Source organism: Podarcis muralis, chromosome 8 (assembly GCF_964188315.1).
Source record: "Podarcis muralis chromosome 8, rPodMur119.hap1.1, whole genome shotgun sequence".
Classification (NCBI taxonomy): domain Eukaryota; kingdom Metazoa; phylum Chordata; class Lepidosauria; order Squamata; family Lacertidae; genus Podarcis; species Podarcis muralis.
The window spans coordinates 45,368,374-45,389,829 of record NC_135662.1 but is presented as its reverse complement, the minus strand read 5'-3'; the positions used below and the strand labels follow the sequence as shown (position 1 = coordinate 45,389,829).

The 21,456-nt window shown below is 41.1% G+C and overlaps 1 protein-coding gene across 2 annotated transcripts in view; it reads left to right on the top strand.

Moving 5' to 3' along the window:
• The window catches only part of CABLES1 (Cdk5 and Abl enzyme substrate 1), a 52,557-nt gene extending 32,636 nt beyond the window's left edge, over positions 1-19,921 (top strand). Inside the window, exons 4-10 of one of the 2 annotated variants that reach the window (XM_028737185.2) lie at positions 2,284-2,361; positions 5,279-5,381; positions 5,643-5,799; positions 6,562-6,665; positions 14,622-14,728; positions 15,722-15,929; positions 16,182-19,921. In XM_028737185.2, coding sequence (XP_028593018.1) covers positions 2,284-2,361; positions 5,279-5,381; positions 5,643-5,799; positions 6,562-6,665; positions 14,622-14,728; positions 15,722-15,929; positions 16,182-16,322 — 898 coding nt within the window. In that variant the 3' untranslated portion in view covers positions 16,323-19,921. The remainder of the gene's footprint in view (positions 1-2,283; positions 2,362-5,278; positions 5,382-5,642; positions 5,800-6,561; positions 6,666-14,621; positions 14,729-15,721; positions 15,930-16,181) is intronic. The other variant, XM_028737186.2, reaches the window with a different exon arrangement.
• The last annotated feature ends 1,535 nt before the right edge of the window (positions 19,922-21,456 follow it).

The window sequence follows — 21,456 nt, the reverse complement described above, 5'->3', positions numbered from 1 at the left end:
AAGTACAGAATGGAGAGTGGGACCAAAGTGCAATGTTGCTTGCAAGGTTCTATCCAAGAGCAGATGTCTCTTCTGGTGCTTGCTAAGCTTTTGGAAGTAGTCAGGATGAATGTAGGGGGATAGTCAAGCCAAGGAATTTCAGCAGCCTGCCTGAGGAGCTTTTGGTGGGTGAGGAGATACAGTACATTGAGTGCTCCAAGCACCCAGTAGCTTTGGGTGCTAAAATGCCTTTGGAAAACAGAGAGCTCCTTTTTAGTAGCTAGATCCCTTGTCAGCCATTAGCAATGAGAAGTGTTCCAACCTGTGGGGGGAAAGGTATTGTTTTTGTGTTTATGAAACTTGCCTGAGCCGTTTTGTGTTGCCTATTTAAGAACTCTGCTTCTGCCTCAGCAGTAGGCCACACTTCTGTTCAATCCTGTTTCCCAGCATGATTAATGTTAAGGATTGACCAGATAGTTCAACGTGCTTCAGATTAAAAGTATAGCACACTGCATTGTAGAAACATCATAGGAAGCTGCCTTATACCAGGTCAGCCTGTTTGTCTGTCTAACACAATATATCCTACTCTGACTGGCAGCATTGAGACATTGAGGTCCTTCACATCTTCGGCTGCCTGAGGCTTTTCAGCAGCAGTGCCAGGACTGTAGCATGAGATCTTCTGCATTCAAAGTGTGTGCTCTCCCTCTGAGACTTCCCCTAATGTTCATAGTGAGTTTTCTTTTGTTGTGTAGTATCAAAGATATTTGCCCCACTGATGCGACTGAACATGCTTTGAAATACCTTTGGGTATTTGCCTCCTTGTAGATCTATAGGCTAACTAAATCATTTATATGTGTGAAGTTTCAACAATGGTTTCTGTTTCATCACAAATACTTTAATTTTAAGGGAAATGGCTGATTACTATCTGCATCTTGTTCTATATTCCGATGCTGTGCTTTGTAAGAAGTTTTCCTCTTTGCTTGCAATAGGACAACACAATTAAAAGTAGAATTGCGTGCTAATGATGATTTATAATCCTCACCTGAAGGGTGAAGAGTTCATTGTAAGTGCTTCCTGATGTTCACTGCTAGCGCAATTGCATGCTGAGGTTAAAGGGACATTCCTAGTACGTTGGTATCTAACATGGCCTATTCCCTCCAGTTATGTCTGCATTTACAGTTGGAAGCCCTGCACATTTCATGCAAAATTCATTGCGTACAGGGACATTAGATTGCATGCTCTGAAAAGGCTGGCACGTCAGATGCTTTTGCAGACTTAATTACTGCTCTGAACTGCAGTAGTTAGTGTAAAAATTTGTGTGAAAACACAGCGGAGTGAAGCCATCTGTTTGATTTTGGATCTCTTAATGCAGAAGTGGTTGTATTGTCATCTGTTCGGCAGACTCCAATTATCGTTGCATTTATGAACTCTGGACTAGAGGACCCATTTATTTCTCAACCATTTCTGGCACAGCACTGTGTTTAAAAAACAAAAACAAAATACAGCTGTCTGACCCATTAATAGTTTCCCTTGGGCTTCCTTGTCAAAGATATGTGAAGTTATGAAAGTGACAAAAAAACAGTGACAGTTGTTGGTTTTGTTCCTGGAGGTTTATGCCAATAACCAGATCAAAACATCCAAAGACAGATACTTCTCTTTCTCTCTCTCTCTCTCTCTCTCTCTCTCTCTCTCTCTCTCTCTCGCACACACACACACACACACACACACACACACACACACACTTTCTTAAATACATTATTTGTAAGACTCAAAGTAAACCATGTCTGAACAAGTGAAGTAGTGTTACCAACTTGTTTTTATTCCATTTCTTTAGCCAAATTAAGAGGACCAGCTTCCGCGTTATTAAAGCCACTCTTCCCCCCCTGTTGTCCATTTGAATCTCAGAATGGTGTAGAGAGAGAGCAAAGTAATGGTGGATATGCATTGGCTCAAGTCCCAAGCTTTTCATTCTGCGCCCAAACTGCTATGCATAAGGCTCTTTCCCCCTTTTGTTCCACTGGAGATATGATTAGTAGTGATCTCTCTTAAAGCACTGATAACCAAGTGTTAAGCCTCCCTTGTCCTATGTCAGTTTGTGGTGCTTGGCCTGTCAGATGTTGGTAAGCGCAACATGCAGTGCAGTTTATGAGTGAGAATAGATCCAGTTCGTCTGCAGCAGTGCAATAGAAAGTAATGTAGGATAGCGGAAAGCAGTTTTTGCCAAGCAAAGTTTTAAGTTTGAATTGAATTGAATTGCTGGATTTGCTACCCTCTATCATAGCCTTTACTTTATTTGTTTTCTAGAATAGTCCTTATTAGTGGCAGAAGATCCTTCTGCAGCATATTTTCAGTGCTGCCGTATCGGGACTGTAGCCATGTTGGGTATGTATATTTGTTTCATACCTGTTGAGATTTTCTGGGTAAATGTTATGTGCTACATGCATCAGGGATGTTGCAGATGACATTTCTAAAAAACGGTAAACTTAATTAAAAATGTTTGCCCATGACAGATGATCAGTATCTGCACTTCCAAAAGAAGTAAACAGGAACTGCAGTTTTTCTTCAGCATTTCAGATCTGCAGTTGGCCTTATCACAACGTGGCATACTCTGAACCAAGGGAGAAGCTGCTGTATGCTATGACTAGGAATGGATTGTCTTTGAAATCAAAGCAAGTGATATTGTTATTTGTGATGTACAGAGTATAAATGATGTCTTATCTGATGTGCGACTGACCGCACTTCACACCATTTGAATTTGCTAACAATGCATTAAGTGTGGTGTATCTGAAATAAAAGTTTTTTATAGATAGAGGTGGCACTTCAAACCAAACACAATCCTTTAATCATATAGTGGTACCTCGGGTTAAGTACTTAATTCGTTCCAGAGGTCCATACTTAACCTGAATCTGTTCTTAACCTGAAGCACCACTTTAGCTAATGGGGCCTCCTGCTGCTGCCGTGCCGCTGGAGCCCGATTTCTGTTCTCATCCTGAAGCAAAGTTCTTAACCTGAAGAACTATTTCTGGGTTAGTGGAGTCTTTAACCTGAAGCGTAACCTGAAGCGTATGTAATCTGAGATACCACTGTACTTCTGGACTGTTCTGTCAGCTCTCAAAAATCACTTGCTTTTTCTTTTTTTTAAAAAAAATTGTTCTTGAAAGGCCTGGTGGTGTGTCATCTGCACAACCATAGCACTAGAGATGAAGGATTGTAGTGCCAATGCAGCGCCACAACTTCAAACTGGTACCAGTACAATCACGTTCCTTGGCATTGCAACACAGTGGGCTTTTACTCTTTCAAGTAGCCCAAGGGACTCTTGAAAGCCCATGCTTTTGACACAGCCTTGCAGTATGTTCTGACAAAGCTTGCTTCTGTAGACTGTACCTCAACGTTTTATTCATTTGGTACCATCTCATCTGTACTGTACGTGTTGGCATCGGTCTCAAGAGACAGTGAACGAGTGTGCCTTTGGGAGTAAAGTCAAACCATGGTAGAGTTACAGCGCCTGCTTTTGGCTGTAGAGACCAATACAGGAGAGACATGTTTTGTTGCAGCTGGAGCAAATGAAGGCGCCCGTCGTGCTGCTACAGATGCACCATGGCGTATCTTCTCTCTGTGCTCATCCCAGCGGTCATTCTTCCTCTGGTCACTGCTGTGGATGCACAACCTGACTGTCTTGTTGTCTGCAAGGGATTCTCATGTGGCAGGGTTAATGTCGCCAGCCTGTACCGTCCTCTACCTTCCCTTCCCTTTCCTTACCATACCAGTCTCAGGAAGGACTTCCTGAGGACAGTATATTCTTAGGCAAGGTATTGTGTCCCTCCTCCTCCTCCTCCTCCTCCTCCTCCTTTGGGTCCAAGCTCTTCTGATGGTCTTAAAGTAATAATAATTAATAATTAATAATAATAATAAACAGCAACAACATTTCTTGTGCCAGGTATGCTTCTGGCCCCATCCATCACTAGCAGGTTTCTACATGCAAGCTTTAAAGGTTAAAACCAACACTTTAAATTGTGTCCAAAAATTAATTAAAGGCCACTGGAGCTCTTTTAATACTGGAGAGATGCTCTCAGGGGCTTGTATCAGATAGCATGCACCTACTTTTTCAAATTCCTCTTCTGAAACTGGCAATTGCCTTTGTACCAGTGAGAGATTCCTCCTCCTCCTCCGTATTATATTTTTACCCCACCCATCTGACTGGGTTGCCCTAGCCACTCTGGGCAGCTTCCAACAAAATATAAAAACACAATACATTAAAAAACTTCCCTATACAGGTCTGCCTTCAGATGTCTTCTAAGAGTCATGTAGATGTTTATGTCCTTGACATCCAATGGGACAGCGTTTCATGGGGCACCTACTCCAAACAAATCCAGCTTCTGAGGAGGAATCTTCCTCAGGACTGCAGGAGGAGAGGAAGGAGTAAAATTTCACTCATATGCTGTAGTCATCCTCTATACACAACTAACAGCTATTTTTATTTTCAAAAACGGGCATGTCACATTTAAGGTCACATTTAATTTGACCCTTACACTCAGTTTCCATTAATTTGAAATACAGACTGTATAAGACTTCATCTGCCTACCACAAGTGTGGAGAACCTTATACTGTCAAAGGATTAATATGCAGAGGCCTGCATGATGGCTGTACACAGGAAACAAAAGTGAGCCGGGCTACTCCTTTTTTCTTTCTGTCAGCCCCTTCTCTTTCTCCTTCTTCCACCCCACTCAGCTTCCCCCCACCTACAGAAAGTTGGTGCCACACGCAGCTCTTCGGCCACTGGTTCCTTCCCCAGGTCTTATAAGCAGCCCCCCCCCCCATATTTTGAACTGCATGTAAATACAGTGCATAAGATTTCAAAAAAGCATTGTGTTCTGAGGCTTCTGTTGTTGCACAGAGCATTGGCTTTTCAATTTTGTTCCCAGGTTTTAAAAAAACCTGGTTAATTTTTAATTGCGCTTTAAATTATTCACATGCTGGAGTGTTTGGCCATTGTTCTCCCTTAAAGAGAGAATGCCCCGCAGAACTCCCGCATAGGTTTTTATAGGTCGGTATCCATATTCAGATAATCCAATAAATGTTATTTCTGCTTAATGATTTCTGCTTAATGCTTGCTTCCCTGGGCAAGAGTATTCTGATTTTGTGTTCGTTATTAGTATTAGCATATAAATTTTTGGCAAGAGAGTCCTGTTCTACATAATTATCATTATTTTCTTACTTGTGTTTGAGAAAGGGCGTTGAACAAACAAGATTTATATCTAGTTACATGCAAAATATATTAACCACTGGCTTCTCTTCCCAGGGATATGAAAGCAGAAGGTGGGAGGCCATGCCATTCTGCGGCAGGAGTTTGCTTGAAAGACATCGTTGGCCTTGAAGGTGTGGAATTGGGAGCCAATGGGAAGGTAAGACTACTTATCCTACCAACATATAATCTCGTGAATCAAATGTTAAATCACATTTGTATCCTACAGTTACTATTTCTTAAGCAACAGTATTCTCTTATTTTTTAAGGAAACAGTGGCTTCTAAGCATCTGTAAAAATTCAGAACATTCAGTTCTTGAAATTCAAGTTTTAAAGTAAACAGGTTCTTTACACGAGCTTTCATGTTGTGGAGCAATAAAAAAAAAAATCAACATTGTGTGTCTCTTTTTCTTCTTCTTAGACTGTTTCTTATACCCAGTTTCTCTTCCCAACCAACGCTTTGGGAGGACGAAGAAACACGATAGACTCCACCTCATCCTTCTCACAATTTCGCAATGCAAGCCATCGTAGCCTTTCATTGGGAAGGGCTAACAGCACCCAAGGGAGCATGGATGGAGGTAACATTTTAGAATACATGTGCATTTGAGTCCTCGGCCTAAATGGAACTTTGTGGAATAAATTGGCGTGATTGTCTTCAGCTGCATTCTGTGAACCTGTGCACCCCTTCCCAAGCCCATGAGATCTAGCTATCACATAACCCCTAGGCCCCACAACAGCTGCTGAACCTTCTAATATTGCTGGAGGATTTTGTGGTAGCTCATGACCGACAATCAGGGCACCCTGGAACTGTTTTAGCTGTATCTACCAGTAGCAAGCATTTTTGGCCGTTGTTGCGTGACCTATGGACTATGCACTCTCTTGAGTCCAGATATGTTAGAGGCTTGCTCAATGCAGTGCAGCCATTTGTACATTAAGGCTTTCATTAACATTGTTCTATCTTCAGTAAGTCCACTTATGAACATTATATGGAAAAAATAAATATCAATTGCTGTCTATTAATGGAGCTGATTTAAAATTCATATTTTACATTATGATCATTCAGGTAGAAAGCCTGTAATCTTTCCCAATGCACATCTTCTGGCTTGTTTGGTTAAGTATGTTGGTTTTTTTGCTTCAGTGCTCCTTGCCCATCCCTAGATTGCCACTGAAGACCAAATAAACATTCACCTTCACAATTTTAACTATACACTTGAGAAGCTGAATCGCCCATACAAAGGCAGTGTTCTGCAATTCGACTGTAAGGTTGTCTTCCGTTATTTATTATTTTATGTCTCACATTACCTTATGCAGTTGCTTGTATGCATTGATCTTCTTCATAGGCAGTGACCTGGGAGATTATATTGAGTACAACCCTAATCTTTTGGATGATCCTCAGTGGCCCTGTGGGAAGCACAAGCGGGTGTTAATATTCCCTTCATATATGGTGAGTAGTGTTCGATAATGTGACAGAATCGAACGTGAACTATACATTGGCTAAAACTTTGAAGCCTTAATTTGCCTTACTTAAACTGATTGCTCTTTATCTCTGCTGAGAGTAACAATTTAAGAATCCTAGTTATAAATGACAAATGCTTTGTCTTTTGGGATATGAAAGCTGCTGTGGATCAATGAAAGGGCAAATGACATTATGCTACTGTATTTCATTGGCCGAAAATCTAAGGTTTGACATTTAGTTAGTTTATTTTTTACAGTCATACCTCGGGTTGCGAACGCTGCGGGTTGCGCGTTTTCGGGTTACGGACCGCACCGAATCCGGAAGTACCGGAACGGGTTACTTCTGGGTTTCGGCGCATGCACAGTAGCGCCAAATCGCGTCACGCGGGTGCGCAGACGCAGCGCTGCGGGTTGAGAACGTGCCTCCCGCACGGATCACGTTCGCAACCCGAGGTTCCATTGTATTTTATTCAAAGAACATACCTATTTTCCTACTCAGCTCCTCTCGCCCACTCACTCTCTCCTTTTGATGTTAGTCTCTTTCCCACACACTTTATACATGAACACAGCATACGAAGATAAAACATGGCGCCCAATGTCACATCTAATTTGGCTCTTAAACCTACTGTATACAGTAGCAGATAGGCCTGTAGTCCTGAATAGAATACAGCTTTAATTACCACATTTCACAAGTGGGCAGAGTAAAGAGTAGCCCTTATGTCAGCATGGAACATTTTGTTCTCTCTATGTGTGTAATTAAACTTTCATTAGTTGGCAGGCTTTTGTCATTAGAGCTTGGCAGCTGCAGCCCTGTAGAAATTATTGTCTCTTATGGGTGTGGACACAAACTAAGTGGAGTGAGTGAGACCAGGAAACACACACACACACACACACACACACACACACGTATTGGGAGCACTGAGACATATGAGATGGTCTGAACAAGTAGTGGTGTAAACTGGCTTTTGTCCACTGCATTCAGAATAGAGCAACAGTTGGGCATTGTCTCGTCTGTTATTCTAGCCTTTTGAATAGAATTCTGTCAGCAGGATGGATGGAATTATAACGGACCAAATGGCAACTGCACAATTTGATACAATAATAATAAATAATAATTTAATTTATATCCCGCCCATCTTGCTGGGTTTCCCCAGCAACTCTGGGTGGCTTACAACATATATAAAAACACAGCAAAGCATCAAGCGTTAAAAAACAAAATATCCTATATGAGCAACAAATAGAAACCAATAATAACAACATCATAACAACAACAACAACAACAACAACAACAACAACAACAATAAGGTGAAAGAGACACCATGTGGTGCATTTTCATCAGCAATATCAAGAATGTAGTTTAGTCTGGAACTTGTAACTTGAGATTGTGTTCTAGGAGGGTAGACTTAATTCTTTTCTTCTGCTGGAACCGCAGTTTCCACCCACTGGAACTAAATGCAGAAGTCAGACACTTAGAATTAAATATAATGGTGTTTCTTTGTAACTGCTGAAAGAGTACCAGGAGCTCAGTCTTTCCACATACAAATTTGGAGCTGGTTACCCCCAATTTCAGTATTTATTTGGAGTGGGGTAGGAAGAGAGTGTAATTTAGCTTTGCTATAGTTTAATAATTAGGAGTCAGGAATCCTTGCTGATCTACTGCACATCACCCAGAGATGTACCAGTAGATCCCAATCTTCTGCCCACCACACTTTAGGAGGGGCAGAAGAGAAGCTTGGAGTGCAGTTTGGCTACATTTGAATTGCCATATTTCCCCCCTGATGGAATCTCTGTGCTTTTAAAACACCTGAACAGCAGGCAGAAATACAACAGAGGCTGCTTGCCAACAAATATTCTTCTTGAACCAGGGAACATGTTCTATAATAAATCATCACACAACCATCTGCCATAGGAATCATAGAAGCAGCAGACTTTTCTTTTTAATTTTTTTTAAAAGTTGGTACAATTTTCCTTTTTTTATTTGCTGCTGTTTACAATGTGGCAAACAGGCAAGCGATTGGTGGAGACAGGCACTTTTCAGACTGATTAACTGTTTCAGTTTTATGTGTCTTCTTAATTATAATCCTGAATCTATGATACTATAAGGGATGCAAATGTGTAATATTGATTTACTGAGAACATTTAAAAAGTACAAGCTGGTGATAATTTTATTGACAAATGTCATTTGTGCTTTCCATGTAGAGGCACCAAATATTTTATTCCTGCAGTACAATCTGGCATAAAATATTCAGTTGCCTTTTGCAGTGATCCTTTTCTTCTGGTGATGATAAAAGGAATCCCCAAGACTGTATTTAAAATTCTGTCACAGACCTTGGGCACATAAACTATTCATAATTTCCTTGAAGCAGAGAGCCACAACCACAGCTGCTCTACATTAACTAGGTACTCTCTTTCTCTTATCCTTTATACTACATACAGGCTTCATGGTACAGTGGTACCTCGGGTTAAGTACTTAATTTGTTCCGGAGGTCTGTACTTAACCTGAAACTGTTCTTAACCTGAAGCACCACTTTAGCTAATGGGGCCTTCTGCTGCTGCTGCGCCGCTACAGCACGATTTCTGTTCTCATCCTGAAGCAAAGTTCTTAACCTGAAGCACTATTTCTGGGTTAGCAGAGTCTGTAACCTGAAGCGTATGTAACCTGAAGCGTATGTAACCAGAGGTACCACTGTACTGAATTGTGCTATCACAGTTGCACACACATAATTCATTCTTTCAGTTTTAAAAAGCTACTAGCACAAACACTGATGAATGGGTTCAGTCCAAAGCAATTTAGTCATGGTGGTGCTGTGGGTTAAACCACAGAGCCTAGGGCTTGCCAATCAGAAGGTTGGCGGTTCGAATCCCGCAATGAGGGGTGAGCTCCCGGTGCTCAGGCCCCTGTTCCTGCCAACCTAGCAGTTCGAAAGCACGTCAAAGTGCAAGGAGATAAATAGGTACTGCTCCGGCGGGAAGGTAAACGGTGTTTCCGTGCACTGCTCTGGTTCGCCAGAGGCGGCTTAGTCATGCTGGCCACATGACCCGGAAGCTGTACGCCGGCTCCCTCGGCCAATAAAGCGACATGAGTGCCGCAACCCCAGAGTCGGTCATGACTGGACCTAATGGTCAGGGGTCCCTTTACCTTTACCTTTAAGTTCCATTGAAAACACTGGAACTTGAGATGATTATGGTTTTTCTTTTTTACATTAATTTCAATGTAAAGCACAACTGGATCCAAACTCATTGTGTTTTGACAAATGAGAGAAGGCATGACATTTGACAAAAGAATCAATTGGAGGAAGAGCTGTAGCTCAGTGGTGGAGCACACAGTTTGTGTGCAGAAGTTCCACTGCCCAGTCCATGCACCTCCTGGTTGGGCTGGGGAAGACCCCTGCCTGAAAGCTAGTTAAGCTGCTGACAGTCACTGTTAACAGGACTCAGTCACAGTGCCTGACGTTTTGCAGAGTGATTTTACCAGCTGTGAACCAAATCTGTAGGTCTGGACATGAATATTTCCATATACATTTATGGCATTTGAGTGTAGCTCAGAGCACCCATGAATGGAGCGACTTCATTTAGACCACAACTGTTGCTGCCACATGATATTAAGTATTCAGACATAGAAAAATGTGCATGGCTAATGTTTCTTACAATAAATAAATAAAAATCCGTCCAGTAGCACCTTAGAGACCAACTAAGTTTGTTATTGGTATGAGCTTTCGTGTGCATGCACACTTTTTCAGATACATCTGGAGATTTTTGCATGCTCATGAAAGCTCATACCAATAACAAACTTAGTTGGTCTCTGAGGTGCTACTGGACGGAATTTTTTTGTTTTGTTTCGACTACGGCAGACCAACACGGCTACCTACCTATTTCTTACAATACTTAGGGGGATCTTTGTGGCGGCTATGTATATAGCAGTTACCTTTCTTCCAATGGGTTAGTGGCTTGAGTTATATTTCTGGTCTTTTTTTCTGGCTTGGAAATTATTGTAGAAAACAAGTCTGTCTAGGGATGGATATCCGCTACTTGATTTTGCTTCAACTTCTTATATTTTTGGTTGCTGGACAACTTCCAAGAGTGATTCAGAATAACTTTGTGGAGACTTCTTTGCAATCTAGTTATTTATCTCAATGGTAGGCCATGGCAAAGGCTCGGACTGCAGGAGGGCAGCTCATAGTTTAGCTGTTCATTCCACCAAAGGCGATGGCAGGTCACTGCTGTGTTTGCTGTGTCTGGCTGAAGAATTGAATGCATGCCAGGATAAATAGCTACCAGTTCCAGTGGATGCATGCCAGCTTTTCTCCCAAGTTTAAGTGCTAGCAATATTTTCATGTCCTTTGCTTTTTTAGGACATGCCATATGACTTACCAAACCAACCATATTCTAAAAGGTAATATAATTTGCTGTTGCAGTTTGAGAAGCTGGAATGTAAGAGAAAGCTAGCTATCTTCAGAGATCCACCCCCCATATTAAAATACAGTTAAAATAAAATGCAATAAAATCATGTATATTTTTGTAAGTAAAATTCTGACTGTTCTGTTCTGCTCTTTTCAACACAATATACAGGCAGAACTGGAGGGTGTTGGTAGCCTTTTCTGTCAAGTACTGAGCCCTAACAGCTGATCAGAAATAACAGAATTAATATATTAAGGGAGGAAGGCCCTTCCAGTGTAAAGGACGTGACACTTAGCATTCCTCTGAATCCATTAGCTTAGTAAGTACTAGTGATATTCGTCATGGGGCACTTTCATAAAAACAACAACACATGTACACATGAATATCTGAGAGAGGGCACATCCTTGCCTGAATTGTTTCTGAACTAATTTATAAACCATTTTGGAATATATTTGTGGATTTCCCTGCAGACTTGTGCAGCTTCTCTCTTGTCATTTACTCAAAAGAATGCTGAAAGTGTAATAGCGTAGCACTCAGACTTCTTTTTCTAAACATGTGTTGCACAAGCGTTATGCACTTCAGGGGGAAACGGAACTCTGTACTTGGACTTTGGGAGTAGATAGAAAAGGTCAGCATCCTGGCCAAACATATGTTGTTCTATAAAGTGTGCTGTGTCACTCAGTGTTCCTGCTATCCAGAATTCCAAGGTGCACTTTTAAAACCATTCTTAGTTTAAATGATGCCATAGAAAAATATGTGAATGGTTTAGCAGTTTTCGTGGTAAGAGCAGGCAAAGGCTTTACTTGAAGAAGTAAGAGGAGAGTGACCCAAAGTATATACACCTTAAAACTTGTGGCTTCTACAACGGACGGAGAACCTCTGGCCTTCTACATGTTGTTGGAACTATAACTCCCATCATATCTGATCATTGGCCAAGCTTGCAGAACAATTCTGTACATGACTACTCAAAAGTAAACTCCACTGATTCAGTGGTACTTAGTCCCAGGTTAAGTGTATGTTGGAGTGTTGCCTTAATTACCAAAGAAACATAGGGTAAGAAAGGAAGTATATTTAGGAAGCAACAATTTTAAGCACATCTGATATGTGTGCAATTGTGCACACGTGCACCATGTTTAAGCCCAGAGTGAGCCAAAATGTCAGAAAAAGGAGTGGAGTGGAGGTGGAATAGGGTGTTTGCAGGCTTTTTCAGGGTTGTTTCAAATATAGCCAATTTTACTTAAACATGCGGTGCCTTGGAACATAAATTGGGAGTTGCCTGTATGTCAAGACAGTCTGTTACTATTTAAAGTGGTTTCTTAATCACAACAACACTATCTTCATATCAGCTTTGGCAAAACTATGGCAGAATTTCTAATATCAACTTCCTTCACCTGCTCATCTCTCAGTATAATATATGTCATCACCTACCAAGAGTTTCCTCTGCTGTCTACATCAGACAAGGCAGTCTCTATGCAAGAGAACAAATGGACAGACTTTATAAATGGAACCACTCTGAACCAATGGGAGAATAGTTTGAGCTACCTAAATGTCACTATACTTTAACAAAAATTCTTTGGAGCAGAGGTTTTCAATCTTAAGGAGTCCATGGCTCCCTTGATAATCTACATTCTTTCTGCGGCACCCCTATGGAGCTCAGGACTCCAGTTACGACACCTCTTGCCTGCAGGGCTGGCAGCCTCTCACCCTTTTTCAAACACCCCCCCTTGTGGAGTGTTTCCTCAGCCTCCTCTCCTTGGGAGTCCTCTGGGCAGCCGCTGCTGCTGCCCCTGGTCTCTGAGCTGCCCCCTGACCCCCAAAGAGAGGTGCCTCCTCACATTGCCCCACAGGGGCCTTGGAAGAGGATGCCCTCAGTGTTAATAGCCCAAAGGAGACTGGCCAAAGCACTGCTGACACTGCATGGTGGAAAGGCTCCCCTTCAGCATCGGGCACTCAGCTCCCAGGCAAGCCTTGCACACAGCAAGCACAAGAAAGGCCAGTGCAGCCATACTTGCCTCCCACTTGTCTGTCCATTCCCAACAGCAAGGGTTGGCAGACTGGCTGATTGGGCTCCCTCGCCCGCTTGCTTGCTTACTCTGAGGCCGCCTCAGCTCCTGGCAACCTGCACCCCCTAGCCAGCCCCAGAGGCACCATTCACCTGGGGAACTTGTAGCCAGGGCTGCTGCAACAAACAGCCATGAAAGTCTTTGGGATGCAGAGATGCAAGAGGGCATCAGAGGAGGGAGGGAAGGAGGGACAGAGGCCAGTGTTGCCCGCGGCACCCATGACCATCATTCAAGGCACCCCAGGGTGCCACGGCACACTGGCTGAAAAGCACTGCTTTAGAGGGAAACTTTAGTGTAAAATTACTGAGCTGAAATTTCATCAGCAAATTTAATTATTTTAATTCAGACTTAATTGGGACTCTGAAGCTCTTTCCCACTGCAGGTGTTAATTTAACATAGCATAGCTGAAAAGATAGTATTCTCAACAGTACCAGCTCATGTAAATAATATGGACACCTCTCAGTATTTTGCAAGGGGGAAAGAGCATACTTAAGAAACGTGAAGTATTTTTCCTTATTGGTAAATTTACATACAAATTCTGAAACCTTCTATCTCAAGTATCTTCTTGAAGATAAGTCAAATAATATTACCCTGGCCGTGGCAAAATTTCTCTCAGAGCTAATAAGAAATAGAAATCAACATGCTCTGGATAAAATATAGTGACCGCCTTGGAATCCCTGTATCTCTGCTGCATTCTGCTTTTGAAACTGTTTCGTGGGTCTTTGAACTGTAACAAAGAATGTGTATTATTAAAGTGCTTTTAAGCATTCTGTTGCCCTAGCACAACAAAGCTACTTTTACTGCACTTTTTGCAGTTTAGGAAAGTGATGGGGAAGTGCATTGAAAAGTGTGAACTGAATGTATACAGAAAGATGTATAAACTTCCTGCAAGCAAATGAAGATGAATGCGGAATGGGTATATGTTCTCTCATAACCTCTCCACAAACCGAGAGTGAATGCTCCATAAATAGGTTATCTAGAGGAGCACTATAAGAGTGAGCCATTCATTAACCTGTTGCTACTATGGCCTTTTGACCCTATTGTTTAAAGATAGATAGATAGATGATAGATAGATGATAGATAGATGATAGATGATAGATAGATAGATAGATAGATAGATAGATAGATAGATAGATAGATGATAGATAGATATAATAAATGTGGGTGGGTGCATGTGCACACACATACCAAGTGACAATCGCAACATGCATCTGATAAAATGAATTCTAGATCATGACTGTTTATGCCAAGATAGCAGTTTTTAAAAGTACCAAATAACCTTCTGTTGCATTTTATGATGATGGATTAAAATTGATGACCCTCTGAAACAATAATTAGATAAGTATCTTCTTGATGGCTATTGCCAGAGTGTACTTAAGATCATTTTTAGGATAAGAACGTGCAACTATTACTTACTTTTGCTGATTCTACTGGAAATTTTGAGAAAATTCACCTTGAATCCCCCCCCCCCCGATCTTTTACAGACAACAGTAATTGATTATGTGAAGCCATCAGACCTTAAGAAAGATATGAACGAGACCTTCAAGGAAAAGTTTCCTTACATCAAGCTGACACTCAGCAAAATAAGAAGGTACCATTGCCGTGCAGCTACCCTTAATAGGTTTGGTAGATGGAGGTAAAATATTAACAGTAGGTTTTCTAGAATAGTGACCTCCAAAGGCCATTGTTACAGAAGAAACCATCTGTTTGCTTAGACTAGAAAGCTGAATAAATAAGATAGGGATCATGTGGTCTAAGTATATATTATGGTCCTGCAGTGTTTTTAAATATCTAAAGGAACAGAAAGGTAAGGACAAGGATGTGAATGTTCTTGTGAAAACCGCTGAAAAAGGGATAGAGAGAGTTTCTGAAATTAGTGAAAGCTGTTGCAACCAAACGATAGCAAGACTTAATCATGGGTATATTTTAATAGATGAAAGGTTGTTCTTCTATTGTTGAATTGAAGACGTGTTGGTACAAAGATGTCCGCTGCATTGCAAACTTCACAAATTGTTATTTCTCAGTGATCAGCAGGCTCCTAGAGTTGTATACAGGGAAGCACAACAGGGTACAGATGTTGATGACAAAATATTCCATTAATACTTAAGAGCAGCCAAGGCCGAATACAATGGGATAATGTCGTGCTGTACTCTTTGTGCCCCTGTCCCATTTGTGCAGGTGTATCAACACCTTTTCAGTCCTCTGCAACAGCAGATACTTAAAAGTTAGGAAGCAGAAAGAATTATGGAAGAGCTATCATTGGGCCAGAACATTAGTATTTCAGGAGCTCCAGTTCCTTTGTCTGCTTCTGTTTCCTTGCCTCCAGTCTTGTCCAAAATGATGGAAGTTAGAAATTCAAGACTTGCAATAATATTTTTGGACAAAAAAAATGACTTCAAACATGAACAATTCAATGTTCAGAAATTCAGGGGACACTTTACATTCGCAGGTGCTGAGAGTGAAGCATAGCAGTATGATATATTGGCAGTTTACTGGTGGTGTTTAGGCAAGCCTTCTGAATTATAGGTATTGCTATTACAGTCTTTGTGTTTCTTCAGCAACACACCTTTCCCTCCCCTTTCAGCCTGAAGCGAGAGATGCGCAAACTAGCTCAAGAAGAGTGTGGTTTTGAGGAACCCACCGTGGCTATGGCCTTCGTCTATTTTGAGAAGCTTGCTCTCAAGGGGAAACTCAACAAGCAGAACAGAAAGCTCTGCGCTGGAGCATGTGTCCTACTAGCTGCCAAAATCGGCAGTGACCTCAAAAAGCACGATGTGAAACATCTTATCGATGTAAGTACCCCCAGGCCACAAACCTTCGCCACAAAAAGTAGCAATGAAGGAGGGTTGACCTGGCGGTGGCTTAGATGAATGGAATTGCTGTGTTTTCATTATATCACGCATTGGCCTTTGCTTGTTAGCCGCATCAGAAAGGTTGGATGTAATTTTAAGACCAAAGATACCTATTTTAAACTTGCAAGTTCAATTGGAAGAAGCTGTTTAAAGTACATGACTAATACACCAATCTGTTTGGCTTTGTTGTAGAAACTGGAAGAGAAGTTCCGATTGAACAGGAGGGAGCTGATTGCCTTTGAATTCCCAGTGTTAGTGGCCTTGGAATTTGCTCTCCATCTACCTGAACATGAAGTGATGCCACATTATAGACGCTTGGTCCAGCATTCCTAGCACAGGCTACCCTTCCGAGAAGAGGGAGGGGTTTAAAAACTTTTTTTTCCCTGTTGAGCTCAGAAGAGCAGCAGTTACTACTGGAAATGCAAAAATGGGGGCACAGATGCCCCAACACCCTTTATTCTCTTTTCAGTGCAGCTTTTCAACCTGATCGTAGGAATAATTCCTTAAGACTCTCAGGCTAGATGAACTGTTTTAACTACTCGACGCAAGTGATGAATGAGTTGCATGTGAGTGAACCGTGGGTGGAGCAGATTCACACCACTTGGACAAAAAAAAGAACTTCCTTGAGTTCCCCATAAACTTTACTGCGAGGAGAAGGAAGATAAAACAGCAGCCTTCATTTCACACTTTATTTAAACTCTACATTCTGCTCCTGTGGAAACCTCATCAGCTTTCCCAGAAACGGTTTCCATATTACAAAAGGATTCCTAAAGCAATGACGGGTTGCGGAAGATACCTTCACTGTGTCAACAACGTGCCAATCTATTTTTGTATCTGTTATTGAAAGTGCACTTTTCCTGGTGGGAGGGACGATGATTTAGTTGAGAGACGCTGAGCAGGTTTGGAATCAGGTGGAAGGAAGCCTTGGATCATTGCTAGAATTTTGTTTACTAAAGGCCAGAGGACAACTTTTCTCTATTTGCTTAAAGACATAATTACTGAAAGGGAGATAATCTGGGTTCATTTGAATAACCAGGCATGATCCCTGGTTGCTAGTTTGTTTTCCCCACATCAACATCTTTTATTTTTTTTTATATAAAGATTACACTACTTAAAAAAAAACCCAAGTATGACACCTACAAGTGAGAAACCAACAGCTGCTTTTGTTTTCACTTTTGTATGTGATGCCATTCAAATGTTCAGTATGGAAGAGAGAGGACATTTTGAAAGTGTCTTGTTCTAAGCCACATGCGTACTTCTAACCTCTGTACTTTCCCTCTGTGGAGATGGTTAGACTTGCACTCTGTAGTGTTTGTATTTTGTGCTCTATGTTAGAGTGCATTCTGAGGCACGTTGATGGTGCTGTATGTTTAAACAGTGTTTTTTAAAAACCAACTTGTACAGCCAAGGGCCAGAATCTGCCGCCTAGGGCCTTGATAACAGACACTTGCCTCAAGTGTGGATAATTTTTTGTTGTTGTTGCTGTTGTTTTCAAATAGAATTGGCTGTACAAATCAAATTTCAGAGTAGGGGGGGCCACTGAAATTGTTACATTTTTTCATACTTCACTACTTGGCAGACTTATAGTACTTTAACTGTGTTCATAAATTACAAAACCCAGGCTGAGATGCAAAGCTTATACAATCCCCATGTGTGTTCTGTTTTCTAAATATTTGTATGTGTGCATTTGGGGTTGTATATAATGTAGCACTAAGGTGAATGTTCTGCCTGTAGACAAATTTCTCCTTGCGCAAGGGAACATTCTTGCCCTCTTCCCACCCCCCACGAACAGCCTAAACATGTTCTGAGGCTTCCTCCAGCCCTCCAGAGCAATTTGGGGACAGTGTGAGGCATGTGCAGGGGGAGGAGAGCGGGGAAATCCCGTTGGATAGCACTAATCCTTGTGCTAGCCCAACTATTTAGTTACATTCCGCCTGCATGTGTATATGTGTGTATATACATGCCTATACACACACACATATACACAATATGAGAAGATAATGACAGCTGGATGTGCTTGCTACTATGCTAGAGGACATACAACAAAGAATTAAATTACTATTATTATATGTAGTTAATGTACATGTCCCACTTTTTCTAGTGCAGATTCAGTTAACACAGTTCTTGGCTGACACAGTGATTTCAATAAAGTTGAGTATTTTACTGTTTATAGCGTAATACAATTAATTGAGCAACAGTTGTGTCCACCAAGATAATCTACCACTTTTTTTTCCCCCTGTAGCAGTCATTAGTGACACTGGAAATGACAGAAGTTGGGAACAAAAGTACAGCCAAGAAAATATACAAATACAAAACTCCATTGAAACTTGTCGATTTTGAAACAAAAATCTACTTTATTGGTGTAGCTTTGCTTCCTCTTTTTGGCTTTCAAACACGAATGCTCCATTGTCTGACTTGTAGATTGCAAGTATAAACTAAAAATATATTGAATGATACATCCGTTAGAGGAACTAAGAATAAAACTCTGTTGTTAAAGTAAAAAAAATACCAGTTCTAGAATTCTCGCTCACTTGCCCTCTTCCATATTAATGTATTCCCATAAGCTAGTTTGAAGAATGGAGAAAAACACTATATAGTTTTCTGCAACTCCAAGGATATCCTCATTTAAATTAAGGGAATTTGCATTTTCTGCATCTTCATTTAGCCAAACCCCAAAAACGTATATTCTGCATAGCCTCAAGACCAAAAACTGTTCTGCAATGCATAGTTAAAAGGTTTATTGATTAAAACAATCGTTACCATTTTAAAAGATTGCACTTTAGGGTGGGTCTGGCTTCAGCGGTGGTCCAGTGCATATTATTTGGAGGGCCTAAGACCCAAGTGCATACGTAAGATCAGACAGGATGTTTTATAATTCCTTTACCGTTATCATTTTGCATGGAAAGACTGTTCTTGGATGGCAAAATTCAGAGTGGAGAATGATGGCACTTTGTAAACCAAAGGAACACCCTGTGCTCTGGCCGCCACCTAACCCAAAACAACATCTGTGCCTTCAACAATTTTGGGGGAAAGAGAGCCCCTGTCCCTAGACCCTCTGTTGCCGCAGAGAGCTATTCACCCACATTCCTTTCCTATTTGCTGTGGGACAGTATCCCTGTAAATATGTTATCCCTCCTCCTTTGAAAAGAGGTGGTGCAGACTGCAAAGTGCGTGTGGATCCTTAGCTGATGCCTTTCTGAGGCTACCAGGGACAGAAAGTACACAAGTGCAGTGCCATTACTTCAGTGTGGGGTTGCGTAGTGCAAATGCAGTTCTAAATCCTTTCAATATCTATGCAGGTTTATGCAGAATCAAGATATGGAAATTAGCCCTCATCAACAAACTGGACAGGATTCTTGAATGGCATGCTTGTTGGAAACATCCTGCTTTCATTTGCAGAAATGTTTGGCTGCTTCTTTTTGGGGGGGGGGAGAAGGAGTTACAGGGGAAGGCTTTTTGCATAAAAGCACCGACAAAAATGGAAAAAACTTTGTAGCGTAAATTGAAGCCATACTGATGAAATGTCAATGCACAAAACACGACTGAAGTAAACTATAGTAATTCTCCCTTCTTTCTCCAAGATTGCATTAAAAATAGCAATGAAATGGTGAATAAAAGAAAAAAAGGTTTTACCGTATTTTTGTTTCTCAAAACCAAGAATTTTGACTTGTAAATAGTTCCATAAAAAAAAAAAGACATGGGCTTTTCGAAAATCCATTTCTTTACTCTTCATAATGTTTTGAGATGATGTACTATGCACTGTATTGTACAGATTATTATTTTGAAAAGCTGTTTTCTCCGCATACACCCAAGCAAGTGAAACTTTTCAAAAGCTCTGCCTGCCTACAATGTTACACAAGTTGTGTAGGGGTGGTGGTGCAGGAACAATAAGGCTGCCGATACCTAAATACAGTATGTCTTTAAGTTTAAAATGTTGGTGTCTCTCGCTTCATTGCTACCATTACGTTCCTGAAGTGTTCATTATTCAGTGGATATTTAAAATTCTGCAACTTAAATGAAAAGAAAAACAAGTGGTTTTCAAGTAGGCTTAGCATAGTGTAATAGCTTTTGTTTACGTCTATATTGTTCACAGGGAAAAGAAAGTGAAGTCTTAATAGCAGTGGAAAAACATTGCAATACAACAGCAATGCTAACATGGGAACACCTCTCTCCTCTTGTCTGAAAAGAGCTAGTACTGTTGGCAAGATGCAGGTAAGAAAGAGGAAAGCAGAGCTCTTGTTTTGCAAACTAAAGGTTCCAGGTCCCCTTGCATCTCCAAGACACTTTCTCAAAACCCTTCAGAGCTTCCAGTCAGTAGACAATGCTGAGCTAGAGAGACTGATTGTGTGATTCTGGACAAGGCAGCTTCCAGTGTAAGAAAGGGCAGGGGTTCTCAGCGCAGTGAACTTTGACTGTATCATTAAATGCAAAAGCCCCATAGGGCATCCACAGGACTCGATACTGGACAGTAACAGTCATTTTATTACACACCTGCACCTGATAAACAGTAAGAATTTTACCACTTGGCAGGAAAATCCTAAAACTCAAGTTACTGGCGTGTGAAGGGTCTGATCTTTTTCACACAATATTAACTACAAGGTTCTGCTATGGACTATTTCCCCGTGAAATTTCATTAGAACTACTTGTTGTATTCTATCTTATGCAAATAAACTGGCTTGGAGACAGAGACGTGCCCATTGAAGGGTGTGGATAGAAAATTACTCCCACCCTCCCCTCTCTGCAGTAGCTCTGGAAAATGCCTCTTCTGAGCATCAGGGAAGCCTACTTAACAGTGAAGGAACTGGGGATCTCCAAAAACTTGAGCCAGAGGCACCTTTCATGAGCAGAGCAGAAGGTGTATCTGCCTGATTTTATGGAATTTTCCTCCCGTCAGCTCTCTGAATATAGGAAGAGGCTTTTGGGGAGGCTGGGAAGAAAAGTCAGTCTACCCATTGCCTTCCATTGGTGCATCTCCAGTTCTAAGCCACTATCTAGACTTCAGTTCCTCAGATGCTTCTTACTCATAGCAACATATTGAAGTGATAGTGAAACTGCAATTGGCAGTATTTGCAGAATGGTTAAAAATACTGCGAAGTGCTAAATTTAACCCATCCTTTTATAGCTCATACAGTATTTTTATGCCTGGAACTATGAGGAAATCAAGAGAATAAGATTTCAATTATCCTGTGTGTTGCCTGGAACTGATAATCCATGCAAGGGAACAGGAGGGTTATAAAATCTACAGAGGCAGTCATAGCAATCCACAGGAGTCTTGAGGATGTCTCCTAAAAGGATGTTAAAATAAAAAACCAACTTTTCTGTTTAAGCAAAGCATTTCTGAAATGGCAGCTGAGGCACTTGAACTTTAAAATATCTTCCCTCTATTTTGTTGTATTGCAGGAAAGGTACTACTTGAGGAAAAACAACTCCGTGTTTATCTAAATCCATTTTGTATAACCTGCTAGTT